Here is a 24,897-nt window from a genome sequence, read left to right on the forward strand (position 1 = left end):
TGACTTCTTGTGTCCCTTTCAGTTCTAAATCTATGATGTTATGATCTTGTTAGTAGTTGGTTATTTTGTGCTAATTACAGATGAAAAATGAGTGAATAGAACCATGAGATACGGAGAAGAGAGATTCTATTTGTGATGGGAAGACAAAAATCAAGTGATTTCCTAAGAATCTATACTCCAATTGTAATGGCCTTTCCTCAGTGCTCATCCTTTTTGATCTCTCTGTTATTATGGACACTGTTGACTACCCTCTTTTCTTTTTTTTTCTTTTTTTTAATTAATAAATTTATTTATTTTTTGTTTTCAACATTTACTTCCACAAGATTTTGAGTTCCAAATTTTTACCCCATCTTGCCCCTCCCCCCACCCCAAGATGGCATGCATTCTGAATACCCCTTCCCCTAGTCTGCCTTCCCTTCTATCTCTACCCCCCTTCTCTTATTCCCTTCCCCTTCTATTTTCCTGTAGGGCAGGATGGATTTCTGTACCCTATTGCCTGTATTTCTTATTTCCCAGTTGCATGTGAAAACATTTTTTTAAAATATGTGTTTTTAAAACTTTGGGTTCCAAATTTTCTCCCTTCCTCCCTCCCCACCCACCCTCATTGAAAAGGCAAGCAACTCAATATAGGCTATTGATATATGCAATATATACAATAACATGTGCAGTTATGCAAAACACTTCCATAGTAGACATGCTGTGAAAAACTAACTCTATTTCCCTTAATCTTATCCTGCCCCCCCATTTATTCTATTCTTTCTTTTGACCCTGTCTCTCCTCAGAAGTATTTGCTCCTGATTACCCCCTTTCCCAATCTGCCCTCCTCTCTATCATCCCCCTACTCTTTTGTCCCCTTCCCCTCCCTATTTTCCTGTAGGGTAAGACAGATTTCCATACCCAATTGAGTGTATATGTTATTCCCTCCTTAAGTCAAATCCTATGAGAATAAGATTCACTCATTTCCTCTCACCTTCCCCTGATTCCCCTCCACTGTAAGAGCCTTTTCTTTTCTGTTTTTTTGTGAGATAATTTACCCCTTTCTACCTCTCCCTTTCTCCTTCTTCTAGTATAATCCTCTCTCACCCCTTAATTTTATTCTCCAGATATGACCCCTTCATCTTCAACACACCCTGTGCCGTCTGTCTATCTATCTATATACATACATATAATTTTTTCCCTCCAACTACCCTAATACTAACAAAGGTCTCATGAGTTACAAATATCATCTTTCCATGCAGGAAAGTAAACAGTTCAATCTTAATAAGTCTCTTCTGATTTCTCTTTCCTGTTTACCTCTTCATGTTCCACTTGAGTCTTGTATTTGAAAGTTAAATTTTCTATTCGACTCTGGTCCTTTCATTAAGAATGCTTGAAACTCCTCTATTTCACTGAATGACCGTTTTTTCCCCAGCAGGATTATATGCAGTTTTGCTGGGTAGGTGATTCTTGGTTGTAATCCTATCTCCTTTGCCCTCTGGAATATTATATTCCATGCCCTGTGGCCCCTTAATGTAGAAGCAGCTAAATCTTGTGTTATCCTGATGGTGTTTCCACAATACTTGAATTGTTTCTTTCTGGCTGCTTGTAATATTTTCTCCTTGACCTGGGAACTCTGGAATTTGGCTACAATATTCCTAGGAGTTTTCCTTTGGGGATCTCTTTTAGGAGGAGATTGGTAGATTCTTTCAATTTCTATTTTGCTCTCTGGTTCTAAAATATCAGGACAGTTTTCCTTGATCATTTCTTGAAAGATGATATCTAGGCTCTTTTTTTGATCATGGCTTTCAGATAGTCCAATAATTTTTAAATTCTCTCTCCTGGATCTATTTTCCAGGTCAGTTGTTTTTCCAGTAAGATACTTCACATTGTTTTCTAATTTTTCATTCTTTTGGATTTGTTTTACAGTGTCTTGATTTCTCATAAAGTCACTAGCTTCCAATTGCTCTATTCTGATTTTTAAGGAAGTATTTTCTTCAGTAATCTTTTGGACTTCCTTTTCCATTTGGCCAATTTTGCTTTTTAGGGCATTCTTCTCTTCATTGGCTTTTTGGACCTCTTTTGCCATTTGGGTTAGGCTATTTTTTAAGGTGTTATTTTCTTCATTACTTTTTTGGGTCTTCTTTAGCAAGCTGTTGACTTGTTTTTCATGATTTTCTTGCATCACTCTCATTTCTCTTCCCAGTTTTTCCTCTACTTCTCTTACTTGCTTCTCAAAATCCCTTTTGAGCTCTTCCAAAGCCTGGGACTGCTTCATATTTTTCTTGGAGACTTTGGATGTAGGAGCTTTGACTTTTTTGTCTTCTTCTGGTTGTATGTTTTGATCTTCTTTATCACGAAAGTAAGATAATATAGTCTGACTCTTTTGGTGAGGTTTGCTCATGATCCTAGCCAATTACTTGAGTTTTAAACTCTTTGTTAAGGTAAGAGTCTGTTTCCAATGTGGAGAATGTACTGTCCCAAGCTTCAGGGATTTGTACAGCTGTTTTCAGAGATACTTCTAGGGACCTATAAATTTTCAGTTCTTCTAGGGTGCTACGATAAGGGGCGAGGTGTTTCCTCACTGCTGCCACAACAAGCTCCACCACATCAGCACTCCTCCTTGCTCCAAGACTGCCCCTCAGAACTGTGACCCAGATCCAAGCACTGGCAAAGCAAAAAATTCCTGCCTCAGCTCTGGCAAAGAGATCCCTGCAATCCTCCTCTGATCAGCCACTCGATTCCCCCTCAGTCTGTGGGCTGGAAGCTCAGGATGCAGCCGCTGCCCCAGAGGCCGCGCTCGGGACTTATGGCTGAGACCTAGCTCCTTCTCTCATTGCAGTCACAGACTTTTCCCACTGAACTTCTAAGTTGTCTTCAGCGTTTGTGGGTTGAGAAGTCTGGAAACCACCGCAGCTGCCCGTGATTCAGTCCTCTGAGGCCCAGTCCAGGTTCGCTGTGGCCCAACCTGCACTCCTCTCCCCGCCTGGCATGATATGCCTTTCTGATCAACCATCCAGGCTGTCTTGGGCTGGAAATTTGTTTCACTCTGTCCTTTTGTGGGTTCTGCTGCTTTAGAATTTTTTTAGAGCCATTTTTTATAGGTATTTGGAGAGGTTTGGGGGAGAGCTCAAATAAGCCACTGCTTTCCCTCCACCATCTTGGCTCCACCCCTGACTACCCTCTTCCCTAGAAACTCCTACCTTAGTTTCTTGGACACCACTTTCTCTTGGATCTTCATTTACATGCCTGATCACTCCATCTTAATTTCATTTGCTTCATCATCTGCCTCTTACCCCCTTAAGCAGAAGTTTCTCAAGATTTCATCTTGGATGTTCTTTCTTCTTTTCCCACACCCTTTTCTTAGTCTTGTTTCCATAAAATCAGTTATCATCACTACAAAGATGACTCCAAAATCTCTATATCTATCTCCAATCTCTATCTGAAATTCCAATCCTGAAATTGCCAGCTAGATATTATCTTTTGGATACCTTTTCCTCAGACTCAATATATCTCAAACAGAACTGACTATACTTCCTCATATATATATTCCATGTCATATATTCCATATTGTCTATAGTGTACTCATCCCCTCCTCCACATTCCCCTACCTATTGGGAGTGCTACCATGCCCCAGTCACTCACATTTGTAACCCTGGAGTTATCCTTGATTCTGCTCTCTCTCTCTTATCTCCAATAAACAATTAGTTGATAAATTCTTTGGATTGCATTTTTATATCTATCTTCACTATTCATTGGCCACCACCCTAGTTAGGAACTATTTTCCTTCTCAGCCAGACAACTAGAATAGCTTCTAATTAGCTCCTCAGCCTCCAACCATCATCCCTCTGCAATCACGGTTGCCAAAATAGTCTCCTTGCATCATAGATCTTATCATTTCTCTACTTAAAATCCTTTGGTCCCCATTGCCTGGAGAATAAAATTCAAATTCTTCACCTTAATTTATAGTCATTCATAAACTGTTTTCAACCAGTCTTTCCAGTCCCCTTTCATATTAGTCCTTTTCATGTACTCTACATTTCGGCCAAAATAGATGACTTGCCATTCCCTCAATTCACCCTTCCATCTCCTGACCATTTGCATTTATATAATCTATCTCGCATGCCTACACCATACTACTTACCTCCCCTTTACTTCTCAGAACTCTTATCTTCCTTCAAGGTTTCATTTAGGTGCCACCTTCTCCTTGAAGCCTTTACTGATCGTCAATTCTCAGTTCTCTCCCCCACTCCAATTGCCTTGTGTTTTCTTACGTATGTACATATTATCTCCATCCTTTACTGTCCCCATACAAGATTAGCTCCTTATTGAGGACAGGAACAGTCTTGCTTTTTCTCTATCTTTGCCAAGCACAGTGCCTTCCACAGGGTTGAGCTGAGCTGAAATCAGTTTGCTCTTTGATTGTGAGATGAGTGAAAGAGATTTGAGTGGTTTGATAAGAGTAAAAGAAGCCATTAGTCTGTCTTAAAGTAGCCTGCTGCCCATGTGAAATGCTTTCATATTGCTACTGATATTTTAAGGTAACTTGAATAAAACAGAGTTTGAATATATACAAGAGGGCAGGTAAGCAAGGGAACTTTTGTGTTTGAAAATGGACTAGTCACGTCCTGGGGCCTGTCCTGGGGGCTGAATTTTCCACTGTTTAAAATGGCAAGTGATGTTACTTGTATCCAGCCAAGATGTAATGTGACCATATTACTCTGAGACTTCCTGACCTTGTGACCGTTACATTATCTCTCTGGACCTCGGTTTTCTCATCTGTAAAATGAGAGTGTTGGACTCAATGACATCTGAGGTCCTTCTCGTCCTAAATCGATGAACCTATGAGCCTAGAAGAATGAACCCTATGTTTTACCTTTGAAACACCCTTATATCTGATTCCTTCCTTGACCTGCCTGTGTCAGATATCGTGGACATTAAGCCAGCCAACATGGAGGAGCTCACGGAAGTCATTACGGCAGCAGAATTCCACCCACTCCACTGCAACACCTTTGTATACAGCAGCAGTAAAGGGACAATCCGACTGTGTGACATGAGGGCATCAGCCCTTTGTGACAGGCACACGAAATGTGAGTAGTGCCCATGAGGCATTCTGCCCAGGGGGGTGGGGGAGATAGGGAGCAGATCACATCTAAGAGGGGTATTCCCCTGGGGAGAGGGCTTGGAAAACCCTCCACAGTATTATTTCCACTGTTTAGATATAAAGGATGTGTCCAGGAGTGGTCTGACCCATTTAATAGCAATAAAAGATGAGGATCCCTTGTCCTGAATAGGGCTCCTTATACACAGTATGTTCATCCCCATCAACAGGACATTTGGAACTTTGAACATGGCACCTTGGTACCGAGTGAAGCATCCCCTTGCCCTGGGTATTTGACACAGCTATTGTAGCTCTGAGTTGCACCCATGGACTTGAGATTTTAAAGGCAGCTGAAGATGCCTCACATAGTGTCCAGTACAATGCTGGTGACTAACTACTGACTGACCTGGCAGAGACAGGAGGCCTCATCCTTGTCAGGCTGACCCCTGGCTGCTCCTGGTCACACACTTTTGTAAAGGAAGACCTCTTCAAGGCCAGATAATCCTCTCATCTTGTTTAAAGGTGGAGCTGAGTTGACAAGGCTGCTACTCCCTTCCTAGACAAAGCCTCCTCATGATAAGGGCATTTGAGTGTTTCAGTCTTTAAAATTTTTTTAGATATATTTAAGATGCCTGCCATGATGGGCCCATTCTTGTTCTGAGCACTAGGAGGGATCCTAAGGACACATCAGAGAGGATTCCTGCCTTTAAAGTTCTCATAGACTGGTTAGAGAACTGAGATACTGCACATCCACATCATGATCAATCAGCAAGCATTGATTAAGTGCCTACTATGTGCCAGGCACTGTGCTAGGGACTAGAGGGTCCAAAAAGTGAAACAGATTCTGCCTTCTCGGAACTTACAATCTAAACAAGAGAGAAAACATGTACGTACAGAGGTAGATACAATCAGGAAGACAATAAGTACTTCATAGAAACAAGAGAATTTGGGGAGGAAAGGGCTAGCAGGTGGGACAGTGAGGAAAAGCTTCATGTAGAAGGTGGTAAATGAGCTGATCCTTGAAAGAAACTAGAATTTCTAACACACAGAAGTGAAGAGGGAGGGAAGGAGGGAGGGAAAGGGGAGAAGAGAGAAGAAAGGGGGGAAAGAGAGACAGAGAGTGCATTCCAGAGAGAGGAAGGAGGGATAAAACAAAGGCATGGAGGTGATGAGGAAACAATACAGGACAGAATAGAATCAAGTGCCCAAACATCTCCTACAAACTCTAAGTTCTATGTGCAGCCAGGAAAGGGAGAGGTCTCTGTGGCCTACAAGTCCTGGAAAGGAAACTTTAAGGGAAAGGGTCTTTACACCAAATTCCAGAGTTAATGGATGGTAGCATGGTGGCATTTTAGGTCTCATTTTATGTGGATTCACAGTCTTTCTAAAGGATGAAGGAAGCAGCTTCCTCATTTCTTTTTAGGGGACATAAGAGTAGTCTTTGACCCCCTCTTTCTGATATGGCTTTGAGACTGATGAGTGAAGGACAAAGAGAGCAGAAAGTGAAAGTCTTTCATTCCCAAGCCCTTGGTTTTAATTTTTAGTCCCAAAGCACCATACTGAATGTGACTGAATGTGTAGGGCCAGGGAGGAAGGGGGACCATGGAGAGGAGAGTTACTTTCCTGCTGACTTCTCTTTGGTCATTTGACATAATTGGCTTATTTTTTTCCCCAAATCTTCAAGCTTGATCATTGTGAAGAAAGTAAAACACCCAAGCATTATTGAAGTTGTCTTTACAAAATTCCTAAAAGGGCCAAGATTAGAGACCTGGAAGGTACTGATGTATCTTCACTTTGGAACATGAGTGGGGTTGCCTGAAGGACTTTAGTACTGAGCTTTAGACCAGGGTTCGGCCTCAGTGTGATGAATTAATCAACCAATAAGCATTTATCAAGCACTTTCTATATTCCATGAATTGTTCTAAGTGTTGCTAGGGGTGCAAAGACAAAATCCAAACAGTCCTTGCCCTCCAGAACCTTGGATTCAACCAGAGGAGACACTATGTTCATATAGAGATGTACACAAGGTGTCCCAAAAGACTTAGTACAGTTTTAAGCTACTTAAGCAATTAAAGCTTAAAACTGCACTAAGACTTTTGTACCCTGAATGTGCAAAACAGCTTGTGGATTTTGTGGCAAAGGAAAGACAAGCTGATCATTATAGTCCTATCTTATGTCAGAATTGCATGAAAAGTCTGACCAGAGAGAAAAAAGACAGGGAGGATGATGTGAAGGCTTATTTAAGATAAGGAAGACCTGCACTAATTGAAAGAGGGAGGGAAGAGCCAGTGGAAAGTATTAGACTATTACTACTGGGGTCTGTGGTCCTAGGCAGCTAGGTGGCATAGTGGCTAGAGTGCTGGGTCTGAGTCAGAAAGACCCGAGTTCAAATCCTCAAAGCCTCAGACAGTAACTAGCAGTGTGACCATGGTTAAGTCATCTTACCTCTGTTTGCCTTAATCCACTGGAGAAGGAAATGGCAAATCACTCCAGCATCTTTGTTAAGAAACCCCCCAATGGAGTCATGAAGAATCAGACACAACTGAAACAAGTGAGCAACAGCATCAACTGGTAGAAGCAGCATGGCCCTCACGTGATGCACAGTCAGCTGGCTGAGGCGGCTCACAGAACGAGAACACCATTAAACCCCCAAAACAGAAGACTGAAGCCAGGCAGACAAAAGGGGTCAGTGCCTGGGGGGGTAAGATAAGGCCTTAAGACTCGGGATGGGGAATGTCCACATAACGGTAGGGTTACAGAAGTAGTGACGTTGCACCAAAGACTCTGAGGAGACGGTGACTCCATCCCCCGCTGTGGGTTACTTTATCTCTCCCTTCTCCACGTCCCCTTCCCGCGCATCCCCCTAGCAAACCACAGAATCTTTTCCACCTAAGAATAGTCACCCCTCTGTGGCTACTGAGGATGTCCTAGAGGGCTCATAATCCAGGCTTTCAGGTTTGAGGAGATCCTAAGTATTCTACCAGCCCTTGTGGTATGGTGGAAAGACAACATCTGGTTCACATCTGTCCTCTGAAGCTTCTAGAAACTCAGACAGTTAGATGGAAGAGTGACTAGAGTGCTGGATTTGAGAATCAAGTGCTGTTGTTAAGTTGTTGAGTCATTTTCAATCATGTCTGACTCTTCATGACCCCATTTGGGGTTTTCTTGGCAATTTTCTTCACTAGCTCATTTTTTCAGATTAGGAAACTGAGGCAAACAGGGTTGAGTGACTTCCAAGGGTCAGACAACCAGGAAGATAATACAACTAGATTTGAACTCAGAAGGTGAGTCTTCCTGACTCCAGATCTAGCACTCTATCCACTGAGCCACCTAGCTGCCCTGAGTTCCCGTCCTGCCTCAGATGCTTAATAAATCTGTGACCCTGGACAAATCACTTAATGTCTCTCCACCTTACTTTCCTCATCTGTAAAATGGGAGAAATAATTGCACCTGCTTTAAGAATTGTTATGAGGATCAAATGAGATCATTTATTAAAGCACATTGCAAACCTCAACGCACCATAAAAATGCTACTTTTATAATAATTAATGTCACTACCTGTGTGACCTTGGGCAAGTCTCAGGCTCCCTGGGTCTTAGTTTCTTTATTTGCAAAAGAAGGGGGTTGTACTATATGACCACTCTAGCTCTATGATCCTATTAGGATCATGGGGATCTTTGCCCAGTCCCCCACGGAGACATGGGCACTCCCGTTACACTGCGTGGCCTGGGTCTCCAGAAATCACTGACCCCATCCAATGTCTGCACTGCTTGGAAAGGCCAAGCCTATGAGACAGACACTGGGGAGGTCTCCATGAGTCTGTCCAAAGTCTTACCCCTTCTGGCTTCTAACACCAAGAAAGATTCGACTTCCAAGTCCATTTCCTGGTATAACTAAGAGTTAAACAAGTTCCGTTCTCCCAGCTTCTCCAGAGCAGCAGCCTTCAGGGTCTCAAACACACATCCCTTTGTTCTGCAGTGACTGCCAAACTCCTAGCCCCTCTCCTCGTTGAGAGCCAATGGAGAAAACCAGTTCAATCTGACCTCTCCCCTGACATCTCATATTGATTTTCTCTATCCTTCCAAAGCATTGGCCTTCAGTCTACATGTGAGACGGAATTGAGACAGTTCATCAAAGTTCAAAATGAAAAGCAACACTGGCTTTCAGAGACAGCCCCTGTGAACAAGGATATTTAATAACCGCTGGTATTTAATCAGAAGGCAGAGGATTGCCATGTCATCAGGGCTGTATGGATTAATTTCCACCTGGCTCTCTGTAGGAACACAGAGCGTATTTTGATGAGTATTTGCCTTTACTCTGAGAACTCTGCCTTTGTGTGCACACACTGGGGCCTAGGAGTTGGCAGTAGTTTCATGTGGTTCTCCAGAACCCAGAGCACCAGATCATTTCCTAGCATGTTGCTAATATTGGTCCTGTATACTTGCTACATAGGTTAGGGCCAAGAGGGAGAAGGGAAGGGGTGGATGGAGAGAGACAAGAAGAATAAAGCTAGAAATACAGAAAATCATGGAAAGCCCTTCCTTCTTCCCCCTCCCCCACCCCACCCCACCCTCCCCAGGTATCCTAGGTCTAAACAGTTCCCAGTGGACTGGGTAGTTAGCTGGAATATGGTAGCCATTATTCTTCCCACTTGGTCACCACAGGCCTATGGATGACTTCTAGGAATAATTTTAATCCCTTACTATCCCCCCCCCCTACCATGAGGTAGTATGGTATCCACAGTTTCTCCCTTTGAGTCAATGTGGACACTAGAATCACTCAAGAGACCTGAACTTCCCTTAAGACTGGAAAGTTATGTCACACCCCTACCCTCAGATAAACACAAGGTCAAAATGGGGCTCAACCATAGATGTTGCTTAAAATCATGCTCATTCTGTACATGTTTAAAGAGAGCTGAATATTCTTCTCAGTTTCATTCTTACCCCTATGGTTCTATGATAAGTTTGCAATCACCAGCCACTATGGTCAGCCTTACACTAGTAGCTTGAGAAGAAGGGAGAATTTTCTTCTTCTTTTTTTTTTTAACATTTTTAACATTTAAAATTTAACATTTTTAACATTTTTTAACATTTTTAACATTTAACATTTTTAACATTTTTTAACATTTAACATTTTTTAACATTTAACATTAACATTTAACATTTTAACATTTAATGTTTAACATTTAATATTTTTAACATTTAACATTTTAACATTTAACATTTTTAACATTTTTTAACATTTTAACATTTAATATTTTTAACATTGACATTTAACATTTTTTAACATTTAACATTTTTTAACATTTTAACATTTAACATTTTTTAACATTTAATTTTCTTTCTTATTCAAAAAATCATCTCCTTTAAAATCATCTCCTTTATTTACCTTTTTGTTTCTGTATTTATGCCTTCGATACCTTCACAAAAGTTTTCTGCTGCTCAGTGAGGAAAGCATGATTGATTCTATCAGGGACACATTTAGCTCACATGAAGCCACCCTCGGCCTTGCTGATGGGCTTTTTTGTCTTAGATAGTCTCATAAAAAACTTTAGGCCTCACTGCACAAACACCTTGAGGTCTTCCTGGACACATACCACAGATGATTTGAGTGCCTTTCTAATTTGTTATATAAAGGTAAACAATTCTATTCCATAGGGTTTGTGACAGCCAAGTTTTGTCAGAAGCTGAATTGTAAGACAACCTAAACTATTTTTAATGTCGGTCTCTGCTGTCTTTGGAAAAGAAAAAAAAAACCATTCTTTTAAAAGTATTGTTTCTGCCTTCTGAAGTCCTAGTATTGTGCTAGGAAATTGGTGAAAAAATGAAGGGATCAACTCAGTTTACTGAGTACCTAAGCCCCCTATAACCTGCCAAGCACTGTGAAAGACACAATAAAATCATAAGCTGCAGTCCCAATTCTCAAAGATCTTGGGCTTAGGGTAGGATATGAATATGACTTATCTGAGAAACAGGATGAAGAATGAACTGATCACATAATAGCACTTATTAGCTGTGTAGTCCTGTCTTGTCTCAGTTTCTTTGTCCATAAAATGGGATTAATAATAGCACTGGGAAACCGGTAAAAGAATGGGGGAACCAATTCAATTTACTGATTAACTGATCACTGATTTTACAGAATACCTTATGACCTGCCAAATACCATGGAAGTCACCATACTACCTCATGGGGGGGCGGGGATAGTAAGGGATTAAAAGTATTCCTAGAAGTTGTCCGTAGGCCTGTGGTGACCAAATGGGAAGAATAATGGCTACCATATTCCAGCTAACTACCCAGTCCACTGGGACCTGTTTAGACCTAGGATACCTGGGGAGGGTGGGGTGGGGTGGAGTGGGGGAAGGGGAAGAAGGAAGGGCTTTCCATGATTTTCTGTATTTCTACCTTTATTCTTTTTGCCTCTCTCCATCCTACCCTCTGCTCCAAACCCATCACCACCACCTCCAGCAGCTGGATTCTCTGGGCATCCACCAGGTCAGGACAGGTAGTCATTGTTAGAAATGACCCTGCAATGAAACCTGATATTCTCTTATTCCTCATCAACAGCATTGACATGACATAGATTATTCTCTGGATCTCCAATGAAACATGTTATAAGAGGTTACGGATATAGAACCTCTACTTACTTCCAGGTACATTATTGATTGGGGAGATAACAAGCATTTCTTGTTTCACTGGAGTTTAGTTAAGCGCTGAGACAAGGTACCTCTTTTTAAAAATAGATCTTTTTCTGGTGAATAAGATTTTATAAGCATGCATGCACGCGTGCATGCACGCACGCACGCACACACACACACACACACATACATACACACACCCTGGAGAAAAACCAGAGACGTGATACAAAAGGTAGGATTAGTTGTCACCCCTCCTCCCCTTCTCCTCCAATTCTCTTAAGACATCCTATTCCCTTCCACATTTAGCCCCTGTAACAATTATCAAAGTAGTTCACACATGGCCAAAGGGGCTGCAGAGTAAAAATGGAAACCTCACTTCGTGCCTCATTTCCATTTTTGATTAATTTAACCTGTTCTTTCAATTAGTCATCCTGGAGAATCTGGACGAATGAGTTTTCATGAAAACAGGAGGCTTATTAATTTTAGAGGCAAGTAGCATCCATTAGGAATTGATGGCTTCCTGGGGCTTCCTTCTCTCTAACTCAGGGTCTTGGCTGAGAAAGCACTTGGGTCTCAGGTTGGGTATATCACCCGCCATGTTCTTTATGGAGCTAAAAGGCCAAGGCTGGACTAGTTAAGCTCCAAGGTTCTTTCTGGCTCTGGCATTCTGTAATTCTCCAACAGGAGCTTTGTGTCAAGAGCTAACTTAAATGATTTGGGGTATAGGAAATCTGAGGGTCTGCTTGCCCCATTATCCATGTCCTTCCTGAGTCCTGACTGATGATGTTTTCCTAAGCATATTGTATAAAGGGATCATTTGCCCAGTTCTTGTTAAACTGAATGTTTGGGACATAGAAGGTTATTACTGAGAATTCTTCTAGTTTAATTGAACTCTCTCATGAGGAAATGGATGTCCAGAGTTTTGATCAAATCAAAGTCATATTGCTAAACAGTAGCAGAACTCAAGTCTCGTGATTTTCAGTACCATACTCTTTTCACAATGTGCCTCTACTTAACCCCAGAGTGAAGAAAATGGTGCCCCAGACAAATGAGTTTCTCCCAGTGGCATCTAAGTGGCCTAATGGTAGACACTAGTGCCAGATGCTAGCAAGTACCTAACACCATACTAATGTCACGTGAGATGGTATGGGCATAGTCTGTTGTCATTTTAAAATATTTATTATTTAAAATATTTGTATTTCAATTGAGACTGCACCATGCAAGGCTTTGAGGGAGATATAAAGATGATGAGTAATACCTGATTTTAAGCCATGAGGCACCCCATCCTTGTTCAGCCTAGATTAGTTGCCTGTGACCCACTATTGTCTAGATTGACAGATTCTCCAATTTTGGTCAGTCTAGATTAACTAGATTGATGGAAAAGAATTACAGTGCAGATAACACAAAAATGTAGCTAATCCAAAAATCATTTGATTCAAATGTAGTATTTTCTTTGGAAGTTTTTTTTTTCCTTTATAAACAGCCTTAATTATGAAATTGTATTATGCTTAAACTAAAAATAAAATTAGCTTTTTAATGCTAATATCCTACTCTGACTTTCCCTCCCCTTTCCAACTCCAACCTGGTCTGTTAGGTCTTACCAAGCTAGAAAGGCCTCAATCAAGCATTGGGGTCAGAAACACACAAGATGTCTGTTTTTTCGAGGACCAGCCTAGCTAAGTTCAGAGAGGCTCATCACTAGGTTGGCCATGGGGTGATGAATTTTTTTAGCCACAGCAGTTCATGAAGAACATCTAAGGTCTTGATTATTTGGGGAACCATTTCCTTAACTTTGGAGATTAAGTTGAGGCAAAGAATTTGTGCTACCAAAAGATGTGGAAGGGTTGCAACCTGTGCCAGTCAGGGCAGTACTCATGCTGACAAAAATCACAGATCCTTAGAATTTTGAAGTAATTACTAACATTAATTTGCATTCTTGGAACATATTGTTGGGATGAAGAGGAAGGTAGAAATGGTTCCAAAGTGTGGTAGGTAAGAATGGAAAGTCAACTTGAAATTCACAAGTTATTGTAGGTAATCTTCCAAGTGAGAGGCAGCAAGACATGGCAGATAGAGGGCCTGGGAACATGTGTATGACACGTAAAAGCTGTGTGATCGTGGACAAAGTACTTAACTGCTCAGTGCCCCAGCAACTCTCTGAAACTACATATGAGTTGCTAATCTGCAAGCAGAGGAGGGAATTTTTGCACCAGGAATTGCCAATGCTGAAAAAACAGCAGGTTTCAACCAAGTCAAGCCAACAGCTTTTATAAAAGACTTATTCCATGCCAGGTACTGTGCTAAGCACTAGGGATACAAAGAAAAGATAAAAAGCAGTCTCTGTCCTTAAGGAGCTAACATTGCAATGGAGGAGATAACATGGGAATAACGAGATATGTACAAGATATATACTGAGTAGATGGAAAGTTCCTCAGAGTAGAAGGGCAGCTAGGCCTGGAGTCAGAAAGATTCATCCTCCTGAGTTCAAACCTGACTTCAAACACTTACTCACTGTGTGACCCTGGACAAGTCACTTAACCCTATTTGCCTCAATTCCCTTGTGTATAAAAATGAGCTGGAGAAGAAAATGATAAAACTTAGTATCTTTGCCAAGAAAATCCCAAAAGGGGTCACAGAGAGTCAGACATGACTGAAATGACTGAATGAGTCATTTCAGAGTAGAAGACACTTAGCAGCTGGGAGAATTGGGAAAGGCCTTAATGCAAAAGATAGTATTCAAGCTGATTCTTGAAGAAAACTGGGGAAACTAAAGGCAGAGGAGGGAGTACATTCCAGGTGTGTGTATGGGGGTGAGGGGAGGGGCAGCCAGTGCAAACCCCCTGGAGTTGGGGTATCACGTGCAGAGACAAGTAGACCAGTGTGGCTGGATCATGGTGTGCACGGCGGGGAGTAAAGTAGAAAGCTGAAAGTTGGAGATGCCTCTTTTCCTTTCTTAGCTTATGAAGAAGCCTTCCATCTCCTCATGAGAGGAATCACAAACCTATTTCATGCCCATTAAATCAATCATTGTTTAAACATAACTGCCAACTGAATCTCCAGAAATTCTGTTTCGACAGCTCCAAGGGTGGCACCAATAACTGGGTTATGGGGTTTGTGGCCCACTCAAACATGTTAAAATTGATCTGCAGAGGAGCCTTTGATCAACTGAATTACTCCTGCCTGTCTTAAAGTATATTCAAGTCAGACAGAAACAGAGGAAAGGATCAAAGCATCTCTGACCAGGGCAAGTTCTGCAAACCTGGCCACCTAGTAAACTGCCCCCATTCCTTTCTTCTTGGTAAAATATTAACTCTCATTTCTGCAGTGCTTTAGGGTTTACAAATCGCTTTTTCCTCACAAGTGAGGATTGTTTTGTTTTGTCCAGAGTTGTGATTTCATTGGCATAGTAAGGAAGCTAAGTTGCCTGGGGCACTGAGAAATTAATTAGTTTGCCCACAGTCCCATAGCCAGTGTGTGTCAGGAGCCAACATCAATCCCAGGTTGTTCTGACTTTGAGGGCAGCTCTCTATCTACCATGGCATGCTGCCTCTTAGTATAAATAGTATTATCCCTACTTTTCTTTTCTCCAGCCATCATCCCTACTTCCTCACTAGCCACCTTCCTACTGTGCAAGTTTCTTCCTCTCTCTACCCCCAACTCTACTTCTGGAACCATCACGATCATTGGTGAATATCTGGCATTGTTCCTGGATGGAGTGTGTCAATCTATTCACCATTCCTGTAATGTCATGAACAAAAGTGTCCCTCCTGGGCCATCACTCTTCTATGTTCATTGTCTCCCTCAATTAGACTATAAGCTACTTTAGGCCAGCAATTGTATTTATGTGCTTAGTACAGTACTTGGCACAGAATTTCTTGACAAATGCTTTTCTTTCATTCATCCATTCATCCCCAATTTACAGATGAAGAAAATGAGCCTCAGAGGGACTGAGTGACTTTCCCATAGTTGCACCAAAATAAAATTCTAAAACTCTGAGGCAAGATTCAAAGCCTTGGCCTTCCTGATTCTAAGTTCCAACACTATCCACCGTACCACCTCTCTTTCTCTGCCTCTTCAGTATATCTTTAGTGTTACATCAAGTATCAAAGTCTGTATTTGAACCCTGGCTTCCTGACATTCCTCTATACCGGCTGGAGCCTGAGAATTTAAATGAATTCTATTTAGTATCTGAGCAATCTGCCCTGCTGTGTCTCAACAAGTACATTGTGACATCTTGACATGTCAGGAGGACACTCTTTGTAAGTGGTAGTGACCTTTGCTGTCCTTGGTGGCAGCTGACCTGTCACCTTGCCAGCTGTTAATAATCACCGTACTAAGATACAGCCTGAAATCAAAACAAATGCGTCTTTGAAGAATCTTAGAAGTAAATAGGGTCTCAGGATCAGGAGGAAGAGCCCAGGGGTAAACAAAAGCAGAACTTAGATATTTCAAACTGATCAATGATGGGCCTATACTAGGTATTTTGCGAAATACCAAGACATAGAAAACATATGACCTCTGGCCTAAAGGGTCTTACAGTCTAATTAGTATAAACATCAGAAGAGTTAACTTCAATTTAAATGTAATAAAAATCCAACTTTTTATTTCTAGGACAAAAATCATCTTTAGATAAATTTTTTCTGAACATTTTATCTGAATGTTCAAATGAAAATTAGCCTTAGAAACTGTTAGTGTTGAAGGTTGGATTGCTTCTGTATTGAAACTAATACTCATTATTAGCCCCTTACTCATTATATCCAAGATTTAAATGAAAAGGACCTTAGAGGTCATTGAGTCTAATCCCCTACTTCCCCTTATTTTACAAATAGAAAAACTGAAACTCAGAGAAATTAAGTTACATGACTTGAATCCCACAGATGCTAAAATTCTGAGACAAGACACAAAACCAAATCTTCCTGATTTTAAATTCAACACTGTATTCACCTGTCTCCTACCCCTTAGTGCATCATCAATATTCCAATTGTATATCATCCACTCATTCAGCCAACACCCCTGCAATGGAAAGAATACTAGATTAGGTATCAAAGGATCTGGGTTCAAAATCCAGCTCTGTGATTTATAACTACCTGTATTACTTTGGGCAAGTCACTTGCCTACTCTAGGCCTCAGTTTTCTTATCTGTAAATGAGTGGGAAGGACTAGATGACTTCTAAGGCCCCATCCAGCTCTCAATCTATGATCCTAAGCAGCAAACATTGATTAAATGAATTTGAAATGTCTTCATAATGCTGGGCCAGGATGTGTTGAAGTTCCATGGAAGCAAGAGATTCAATCTCTACTCTTACAGTTGAAGATACTTAGACGAGTAACTATAATAATAGGCAACGTATTTACGGCAGTACAAAGAAAGTGCTGTGGGGAGACTTTTGAAACAGAAGGCTGTTTTCAAAATGGAATGCAAATGTGAAATCACTTGCAGTTGTGATAAACACAATTTTTAAAAACCCATGGGATTTAGGCATTTGTTAGACAGTCAGGCTTTGAGAACTTTGCTTTGCCTAGTTTAGAAACCCAAAAGAAAAAATGCTGCCAAACCCCCTTGGATAGAGAGACTTGTTTACTCTGCTTATTAGAAATCAGTACTTATGAAAGATCATAATGGGGTGTTGCTCCGTCTCCAAAGCAGACCACCAGAGACCATTCCTGTGAACAACTAGGCTATTGTGCTCTGTGGGTAATCCCTGTGACTAGGTATCTTCAACTACTCACCCAGACCATGTTTGTTCCTTACTCTACCCAATTTCCACCTCTTTCTATGAGAACAATAGTCTAATTACTCCTACAATTACATCTGGGAAGAGTCTGTTAATAAAGGTTGGACTGCTTTTGTATTGGAAATATCTTAGCCCTCTCTTCATAGTACTATGGACCTCAAAGGTCACTGAGTCCCTCTCCGTCATTTTACAAATAAGGAAACTATCATTCTACTTAGCATCTTGGAATTTGTGACTTCCCAGACTATAGCTCCTTTTCCCGGGGAACAGCTCCCCTATACATGCTATCTCCCCCCCACCCCTTAGAATGTAGGCTATTATATTTATCTCTTTGTTGTTGTTCAATTGTTTTGAGTCATGTCTGATACTTTGTGACCCCATTTGGGGTTTTCTTAGCAAAGATACTGGAGTGGTTCACTTTTCCTTGTCCAGCTCATTTTATAGGTGAGGAAACTGAGGCAGAGGTTAAGTGACTTGCCCAGGGCCACACAGCTAGTAAGTGTCTGAGGTCAAATTTGAACTCGGATCTTCCTAACTCCAGGTCCAGCACTCTACCTGTTGTGCCACCTAGTGCTTGCCACATAATAAGCTATTAATAAACACTTTTCATTCATGCATTCATTCATTGGATGTTTCCTCCTATTTCAACAGAACCCACAACTTGCTAGGCCCTGCATTAGTAGCCCTTCCAGGCTTTACAACTGGACTATAACGCATACATGGAGTGAATCCATTACAGACTTTTATTTGTAAACCTTTGGCCAGGGCATGAGAACCCTCATGGGGCGACAAACCAGACCTTGCCTATTGAGTTTTTTGGTAGCCTTAGCCAAATTGCTAAGCAAAAGCAATCCTAAGTTGAAGAAAGAGACCAGCGAAGGGGAGTCCAGGTTTCTTGACAATAGAAAAGAAATGAATTAGAAATCACGTTAGCGCTTTTAAAATCACTCTCTTCTGCTGACATTTCTTCTATTGAGAGGCACAGCTGGCATGTTGCCCCCATCGGGACATGGCTGACGATTTCCCCATAATGGGGACACAACTGGCAATTTTCCTATAAAGCCAGGCAGATGGTGATGTTCCTTCTGAGATAGGGAGGCAACAGTTTTGCCCCTAGAGAGACAAGGCTCTTCAATTCAGAAGCAGCCAGCAATTTTTACTATACAGAAGACACATCCAATAATTTTGCCCAATGAGGGAAACAGCCAGTGATTTTCCCATGGAGAATTAGAACTCCCACAGACTGATAATGCTGGCCCTTCTCCAGCTGAAGACAGGGAAAGAAGAAGCTTAAGATTTAATTAGTGGCTAATGTTCTATGGCACAGAGGGCCTTACAGATGTGTTCCCCCAATTTAAGCATTTGCCCTTGTGAAGGGAGACAAGAGTTTGGGGGGTTATAATGAGAATTATGATGGGTATTTTATTGCAGATACCAACTGGCAAATTCACTAGATTCAATTATTTTATTTGCGGGATTCCCTTTTGAGGCAAGCACAATCCCACCTTACATTTGTCTAGTGTTTTGTTCATTCAACAAATATTTCTTGAGCATCTTCTGGTTGCCTAGAACTGTGCAAGACAAGAAGAGTGGGAAGAAGACGAAGAACACAACTGGTCTCTGGGCCTAGAAGTTTCCAATCTAGCTGAGAACAAGAGGCAAATAACACCAAATAATTAAATAACAGTACAAAATGGCAACATGAGAGATGTTACTGAGCAATGGTGATCAAGTATCAAGTGAGTAATAGATTCAGAGAAAGGCGAGATAGCACAGTGGGCTGGCATGAAGTAGAAAGACTTGTAGAGGAAGTGAGAATTGGAGCAGGTTTTGAAGTATCCATATAAACTGACTAGGTAGAGGGCAGCTAGGTGGCACAGTGGACAGAAAGCTAGGCCTGGTCACAGGAATATTCATCTTCCTGAGTTCAAATCCGGCCTCAGACACTCAGTACCTGTGTGACCCTGGGCAAGTCACTTAACCCTGTTTGCCTCAGTTTCCTCATCTGGGAAATGAGCTGGAGAAGGAAATTGTAAAGGGTGTCAGTCACAAAGAGTCGAACACAATTGAAACGACCAAACAGCAACAGAGGGGAATAGAATCTATAACTTCATTGACATGGGGAACTTCCCAGGTGAGTAAGCTGCTTCTGCCAATTCAGTTTGGCATGTTCTCTGCAACTGTGTAGAGCCATAGGGAGGAGGGAAATAGAAAGCAAAAGGTGACAATGAATATTATATATTTGGGAAACTGTAACCAGGGGGACAACAGGGACAGAAAACTGGTCTTAGAGTCTGAAGGTCAGGGTTGGAAGTCTGACTCAGCCACCTACTAGCTATGCAATTTTAGGTAAGTCTCTTTGTTTTTCCAAATCACAGTTTCCTCATCTGTATGATGGACATAAATCATAATTTGGCTGCTTACCCTTCACAGGGTTATTATGAGCTTTAAATGAGATAACTGTGTAAAGTGTTCAATGTAAATGTTACTAGTCAGCTAAATAAATGACTAGAAGGGGCAACTAGATGGCGAGGTGGATAGAGCACTGGCCCTGAAGTCAGGAGGACTTGAGTTCAAATTTGGCCTCAGACACATAACACTTACTAGCTGTGTGACCCTGGGCAAGTTACTTAACCCCATTGCCTAAAAAAAAAAAAAAAAAAAAAGAATAAATAAATAAATAAATGAACGAATGAATGAATGACTAGTTAGGCTGAAACAAAGGGTTTGTGTATGAATAGTGCAATAGAAGGTCACTAGAAAGTTATATTAATCTTACACCTACCAATGATTTCCTGTGCTTTAGAGTGCTGGACTTGGGGTCAGGAAGACCTTGGTTCATATCCTACCTTTCTCTGGATGCAGATGGCATCTTCCTTCATAGTCCTTTGTTAGTTAATTTGGGTATTTATAACAGTCAAAATGACTATCTGCATCCAGAGAAAGAATTGATATATAGAAGTATATATATATATACATATATATAATGATTATGCATACATATACATACACATATTTGTGTCTAATGGTAGCCATCTCTAGGGGGAACAGAAGAAAAAAAGAAAAAGAAATTTATGTGATAAGTTATTATATATTTAAAAGGAATGGAAGGTTATACAAAATAGATTTGCAGTTTCATGTGCAATCATCTTTTTTTATTCTACTACGTTATGGAGATACTTGTTTTATTTCATAAATGAAATAAATAAAAATCTTACTTTTGACCCTTACTAATTCTGTGGCCCTGGGCAAGTCACTTTTACTCCTTCGATTCTCAGTTTCTTCATCATTAAAATAAGGAGATTGGATTAGATGACCTCTAAGATCCCTTCTAACCCTAAATCTATGGTTCTATGATCTAAGAGAGATAAAAGCCATTTTTCCCATTTGACAAGTGAGTAAATTAATTCTGAGAGGGATTAAGTGATTTGCCCAAAATCAGTCAGTTGTGGCAGAGCCAAGAAGATAACCTGGCATAATGAGGTCCTGCTCAGCAATATAAGTTAAACTAAATGAGGGTGGCCGTAACTCCAAGAGTAGACAGTCCCAAAAGGTCAGAGAAGTCACTCAGGAAAGGTCCAGAGAGGACACAGCAAGTATAGGACCAGAGGAGCATTGAGCAGCACAGATTAGGAGTATCCTAAACCACGTGGAATGGGTACAGGGACAAGACAATAGCCCCCAGAACTAAGGGTAAGGCAAGCAAGGTCCCTTGACTAGAGGCTAGAGCCTTTGTCAGAGAACCAAGACTCAGATAATGGAAACTGGAGTGCAAGGCAAGGTCATAGCACAAGAAATGAGGCCACAGCCCAGGAGTTGGGTTGTGGATACAAGGTCAGAGCAGAGCAACCAGAAGTCTGTCTTCAAGCTGAGGTTCTCAGCTGGGCTCAGTCTATTCTCCCTGCAAAGGGACAAGACTGGTCCCAGAGTCTCAGGTAGGCCTGAGCTCACAGGTTGAAGGAACCACAGAGACCATCTAGTCTAATCCCTTCTTTTTACAGATGAAGGAAACTGAGACCCAAAAAGGAGAAATGCCTCCCCTAAGGTCATGCAAATAATAATAGTGATATCTGGCATTTATATAGTAATTTAAAGTTGGTAGAGTGCTTTACCTTGGTCATCTCATTTGATCCCCACAAAAGCTCTAGGAGGTAGGTGTTATTATTATTATTACCATTTTACAGATGAGGAAACTGAGGCAGACAAAGGCTAAGTGACAGCCCAGCTAGTAAGTGTCTGAAGTTGGATTTGAACTCAGGTCTTTCTAACTCCAAGTCCAGCATTTGATATATCCTCTGTGCCACATACATAGCAAACACAAGGCCTCTGATTTCACAGGATCTTGGAGGTGAAGAGGACTTCAGAGGTCAGAGGCCATCAAGTGTGACCCATAACCTCCAGTAATGAGGGAACCATCACATTCCAAGGCAGCCCATTCCACTTGGGAATATTAGATGTTTTTTTTCCCTTTGATTGAGCTTAAATCTGTCTCTTTGTACCTTTCATTCATTGCTCCTTAGTTCTGTCCCCTGGATCTAAGCAGAATAAGTCCTGTTTCCCATCATAGCCTTTCAAACCCAGGAAAACACCTTGCATGACCAATCCCTCCCTAAGACTTCTCTTCTCCAGGATGTACCTAATATAAATAACTATAACAACTGATAATTATAGAGTACCTTAAGATTCATGAAGAACTTTAGGCTTTATAGCGTAGTATTTGATTCTCCCAACAACCCTATGATGGCAAATGCTACAGACATTATTACTTCCATTTTATGCGTGAAGAAAGGTTAAGTAAGGCAGAAAAGTTAAATGTGCTTCTCTCTCACATTCCCATAAGTGAGTCAGGCCCCCACCTCCTCTCAGACCCTGGTGGAGACAGTCCAGAACCCTGAGGCCAGGAGCCGCAAGATTAGCATTTCTACCCCACACCACCAGCCCTGCTTCTAGCCTGGCCCCCACAGCCAGGAAAGCATACCTTGTGAAGAAGGGGCCCACCATTTCTGCAACCACTAATGCCAATTTCTGACCAACTGCCAATGAATGATGAATAAGTCCAAGAGCTCAGGAATGCCCATGCCCCCAGACCTCTCGTTCTACCCCTATAGCTAGTCATTGACGAAAGGGATCACTGTGAACATGCAACTTGCCAACTTCCGTTGGTGCCACAGACCCTCTCCTTAGCAACCACGGCCACTGAAGACCTAGAAAAGTCAGTTCTTTCCACCAAAATCCTTGGTACTGTCAAATAGTTCAACATCAGAAATAGATACAGTTTTATCAGTGGAAATGATATTAACGGTTTGTGACTGCACCCTAAAAATCACTAGGCCTTCCCATCTGACTTGCCGCTGAAACTTCCTGTTTAAATATGAGCAACTTGAGAGTACTACTGGTCTCTACTTTTCTAGTTGTATCTCCATCACTTAGCACATACTTTGCTTTTTTAATTAATTTTTTTCAATTAATGAGCACTTATTTTCTCTCCCTCTACACCCTCCTCCACTAAAGAAAAAGAGAAAAAGCAAACCCTTGTAACAAATATGCATATTCAAGCATAACAAATTCCATATTGGTCACGTCCAAAACTGTATAACTCATTCTGCATGTTTAGGCCATCGACACATAGGAGTTCTTTGTTGTTGGTACTTTGTAATCATTTGATTGGTCATGTCATTGATCAGAGTAGTCGAGTCTTTCAAAGTTACTCACTTTTACAACGTTTTTGTATAAGTTGTTCTGCTGGTTTGCTCACTCCACCCTGTATCAGCTCATACAAGTCTTCCCAAGTTTTTCTGAAATCATTCCTTTTGTCATAGAACAATAGTATTTTGTTAGATTTATATGCCATTATTTGTCCACTCCCCCAGTTCATAGGTACCCCCATGGTTTCCAGTTCATTGGCATCACAAAAAAGCCACTATAAACATTTTTGCACAGATAAGTCCTTTTCCCTCTTTCTTTGAGGTATAGGGCTAATAAGAGGTTGGTTAAAAATCAGAGATTGAGTAGAACATATTAGGTATATAATATACAGAAACAAATGAACCTAGTAGCCCATTGTTCCACAAAGCCAAAGACCCCAACTACTAGGGTAAGGACTCACTATTCAAGATTGCTGGGAAAACTGGAGAAATTAGGCTTAGATCAACACTAGGTTGACATTAGCCCTTTAATGACTACTCTTTGGGTCCAGTCAGTCAATACTAAATCTACCTAACTGTATTAGCTCACACTTATCTTGTACAAAAAGGATAACCCGGTAGACTTCACAAAATATTTTGCTGAAATCCAGATATACCGTATCTGTGCATTCCCCTGATCTACCCAATAACTGGACGAAAAAGGAAATGAAGTTAGTCTGGTAGGACTTATTTTTTGATGAAGGCATGCTGGTTTCCTTATAAAGAAGTAATCAGTGCTGCCCTTTATAAATACTTGCAAACCATTTTTTAAATTTATATGTAGTATAATTTTAGCAGGAATCAAAGAAGACCCCCACCACCACCAACCAATAGTTTGAAATGCCATCCTTTTCCCTTTTTTGAAAACTGGAACTACATTTGTCCTTCTCCAGTCCCATTCTCCATAATCTCTCAAGGATCACTAACAATTGCTCAGCTTCTGCCTACTCTTTCAGCACCTTGGGATGTAATTTGTCTAAGTTCAAGGCTCTTTTTCTTGTACCATGGCATATAGCAAATATGTTGAGAGGAAGGCAGGGGTTGGAAACCACATTAATTATGACAGATGCCAAGTCCCCTGACCTCCAGACTAGCACTCTTTCTACCACATCATGGCACCAGGCAGGTCTTATATAGTGCTGTGCCTGTTCCATCAGTGTATCTTACTGGACTGGTTGGATGCATGGAACTCTGGCTTTCTGTTTGTTCCGATTAGGTTGTTCCAAACTGAGCTATATTGCCATGTACAATTCATCTCTAATACATCTATCTCCCCTGTACAGGTTCTGTGCCTCTAGACACAGACACACGGGCCTTCTTTCAAGTGCTCAGATCTGATAGGCACTTCTTGTTGATTTCAGTCCCCTTGCTACTAAGGCATAGAAGGAATCAAACCCAGGCTTAAAATTTTATTATCTTTATTAATTATTAATAGCAATAATAATAATAAAAAATAACCATAACCCCTCAGCTGGTTCTGCCCTTAATCTCAAGTCTTTCTATCCTCCTTGATGTCCCCTAAGACCTTCAGATGAAAGAGGCTGTGTTTCTCATTATCAAAGCTGGGCTTAAGTAATGAGGTACTGCTTGCCTTTCTCTGCCTCCCCTCCCCCATCCCGGTGTGCAACTATTCAATGTGGCTTGGGGCTAGTCTTGCCTATTAAGGAAAGTGGAGTCCCTCATGTTAGTGCTCTCTTCCCCTCTGGAAGGATGGGAAAGAGAGGATAGAGCACCGCCTCCCCACCCCCTGCACTGCAGAATGCCCTCA

The 24,897-nt window shown here is 41.2% G+C and overlaps 1 protein-coding gene across 5 annotated transcripts in view; it reads left to right on the top strand.

The window, feature by feature from the left end:
• The window catches only part of PPP2R2B (protein phosphatase 2 regulatory subunit Bbeta), a 459,792-nt gene that overhangs the window by 406,298 nt on the left and 28,597 nt on the right, over positions 1-24,897 (top strand). For all 5 annotated transcript variants that reach the window (XM_027841646.1, XM_027841648.1, XM_027841650.1 and 2 more), the window contains one exon: positions 4,902-5,066. In XM_027841646.1, coding sequence (XP_027697447.1) covers positions 4,902-5,066 — 165 coding nt within the window. The remainder of the gene's footprint in view (positions 1-4,901; positions 5,067-24,897) is intronic.

Source organism: Vombatus ursinus, unplaced genomic scaffold (genome assembly GCF_900497805.2).
Source record: "Vombatus ursinus unplaced genomic scaffold, bare-nosed wombat genome assembly UNPS02014863.1, whole genome shotgun sequence".
Lineage (NCBI taxonomy): Eukaryota > Metazoa > Chordata > Mammalia > Diprotodontia > Vombatidae > Vombatus > Vombatus ursinus.